The sequence below is a fragment of the Photinus pyralis genome, unplaced genomic scaffold (assembly GCF_008802855.1).
Source record: "Photinus pyralis isolate 1611_PpyrPB1 unplaced genomic scaffold, Ppyr1.3 Ppyr1.4_LG3a, whole genome shotgun sequence".
NCBI lineage: Eukaryota > Metazoa > Arthropoda > Insecta > Coleoptera > Lampyridae > Photinus > Photinus pyralis.
In genome coordinates this window covers 3,204,170-3,206,650 of record NW_022170509.1, presented here as the reverse complement: position 1 = coordinate 3,206,650, position 2,481 = coordinate 3,204,170, and the positions used below count along the sequence as shown (strand labels likewise).

Here is a 2,481-nt window from a genome sequence, read left to right as displayed (position 1 = left end):
GATGATTTCAGTGCTTATGCTGCATACAAGAAGGGTTTCTACTGTACAGTTAATTCTTGGTATACCTTTTGTAATGAAAAAATCTAGGACATCTGAATCCATATGTAAGTGTGGATTTACTAATAAATTACAAAAGTTTAAAACGAGATGGAAATTTATTTTTAGAGGACAGTTGCAGGTTTGGCTACAGAGTATTTGAACATAATCTATTAAATACACAAAAATATCACAGTAAGTTTTTTGAAAGGCTGTTGAAGCACTAAGTGATTCATTACGAAGTAGTTAATGGTAGTTATTGAAAGCAAAAGTTGGATCCATAATCATTTAGTTAATTAATATTTGTAAGTTATATTCTAGTAAAACCTCTGGTAAGACAAAGTAATGTGATTCGTTTGATTTCTAAAAAGATTTCAACAGAAAGGGCCGTAGTAAGCTGGAGAATACGTGCTGCAATTTAAATAGGTATACTGAGTTAAACGTTACATCGTTCGTTGTATTTTATTTACTTTGTATATGTAAAACTGCATTTGCACCATTTCAATATTATTGCAGAAGTGTATTTTAACAGCATACAAAGGAAAATAATATGTATAATACCATAATTCATCATAATTAAATGATCTGCATTTAAACGCAAGGGAAACTCTTTCGAAATTATACGTTCTTTTATGCAATCACTATTGTTTAATATCATAAATCATCCTCTTTAGACCGCCAATTAAATTTTTTTGTTTTAAAAATTTTGATGAACCACAAAAACGTTTTAGCGAGGTTTATTTTAATTACAATCTAGTTTTATTCGACAAAATAATTTATAAAAGCTGCTACAGGTTAATAAATTAACTTAATCAAGTATGCGTACCATCTAAACTAATCGCAATGCGTGCAATTTAAGTGCGCTGATCAAAGCTTTCCTTCGATTGAGCTTTGTATGCGTATCTAGATTCGGGTTCAGAATAAATTCGTCTTTCAGGATTTTTCTTGGTTTCTCTAACATTTACGTCTGTCGAAACTTTTAAAGGATAAGAAGCTTTCGTCCTTTCTATTTCTTGCTCGTGTCTTGATTTAGTGTACGGGGTGGATGGCTTTCGAAATCTATATGAACTTTCTTCGGCGGCTGGCTGTGAGGGGGACGTAACGTATCGGTCATCGTAAGGATCGCGATAAACGTACCTATTTCTCAAATTGACATTTGGTGGTGTTCGCACTACTTCAGGTAAAGTTGCGTAATAAATTATTCGTCGTTGTCTTGTAGGAAAATCGGATCGTGGACGCTCGCTCTCCGGGGAACCATATCTAGGATCATATCGGGATTCTTCGTACCGGTAATAGGGGTCGTCTCTGTAAGGGTTAAACGATCTTATAGGATAAGATTCAAAACGTTTCGATGGCCGTTCTGGGTAGTATTCAAAATGCGACGGCGGAACTCGCGATGCACTAGGTGGTAAGTCTCTATCCGAGTCTCTGTAAAGCTCTCGCGATCTTCCTTCACGTTCTTGCATTCTGTAGATGGCAGGTGAGGGTTCTAGGCGTCTTTGTGTAACAAAATGAGCTCTTGGCGCTCTGTCGCTACTTGCAGCCATGTTATCTTCAAAATTGGTGTCGTCTATGGTAACGGGGTAGGGTTGCTTAACCCACTGTTCCCTAGTCGCACCTCTAGCTTCTCGAAAGCCATCCGGAACGTCATTGTTATCCTGTAGGAGCATCCTTGCTGTTCGTACCTGCTTTTCGTTTGATGAGTATTCGTCTATTGCGTGTTTAACATTCTCGACATCTTGCTGTACAGCATCCCTATCTGTACCACGCCTCAACCGTACAAATTCATTATCCGCCACTGCACTAGCATTTGAAGTTAACTTCGCGGCAACTGCAGGATTTTGGTTTTGTGTTTCATTCTCACTCCCTTTCTTTTCCACATCTCTTCTTATTCTTTTATCGACTCTACACGGATCGCAATACTCTTCTGAATATTTTCCCGATTGTTTGGTGTTTGGTTCGCTTTGAGCAACGCATTGCTGTACGAATAAAATAAGAACGAATGCGGTAATAATCATGGTGGCCATTTCTGAAAAATAATAATTAGTAAATAAACGTATGCTGAAGGTCCTATTTAATTAATCATATGTATTACATCGAGGTCGGATAAATCGCAGAAATTACGGAAGCATTGACCCGTCGGCTATTGTCATTCCGGAAATAATTGAAAGAACCGGAAAAGAGCAAAATTTCAGCTTTGCTTCACATGCATGAGCATCAACAGAGCCATCGATTTTTACCAATACAAATTCAATGTAAATAACGCGCGTTCCAATAATATTGTTGATACGCGTCTTTTTTAAACAGTTAAAAATCAACTCACCTCTAGCGTTGAACAAATTGAGAACCTAACAAAACTAATAATCTAGTAGCTTAAGCATGTCTGCACATTTTGGGATGCAAATTGCAACTGTGTTCTGTACGAGATGTTACTAAACTTTATGC

The 2,481-nt window shown here is 37.1% G+C and overlaps 1 protein-coding gene across 1 annotated transcript; it reads right to left on the bottom strand.

Annotated features, from left to right (window-relative positions):
• Positions 1–142: 142 nt before the first annotated feature.
• Positions 143–2,481, bottom strand: LOC116166213. Its single transcript, XM_031481076.1, has 2 exons — positions 2,360–2,481; positions 143–2,065 (listed from the first exon to the last, which is right to left on the bottom strand). Exon 2 carries the CDS (start codon positions 2,061–2,063, stop codon positions 891–893), a length of 1,173 nt encoding a protein of 390 aa, XP_031336936.1. The 5' UTR covers positions 2,064–2,065; positions 2,360–2,481; the 3' UTR covers positions 143–890.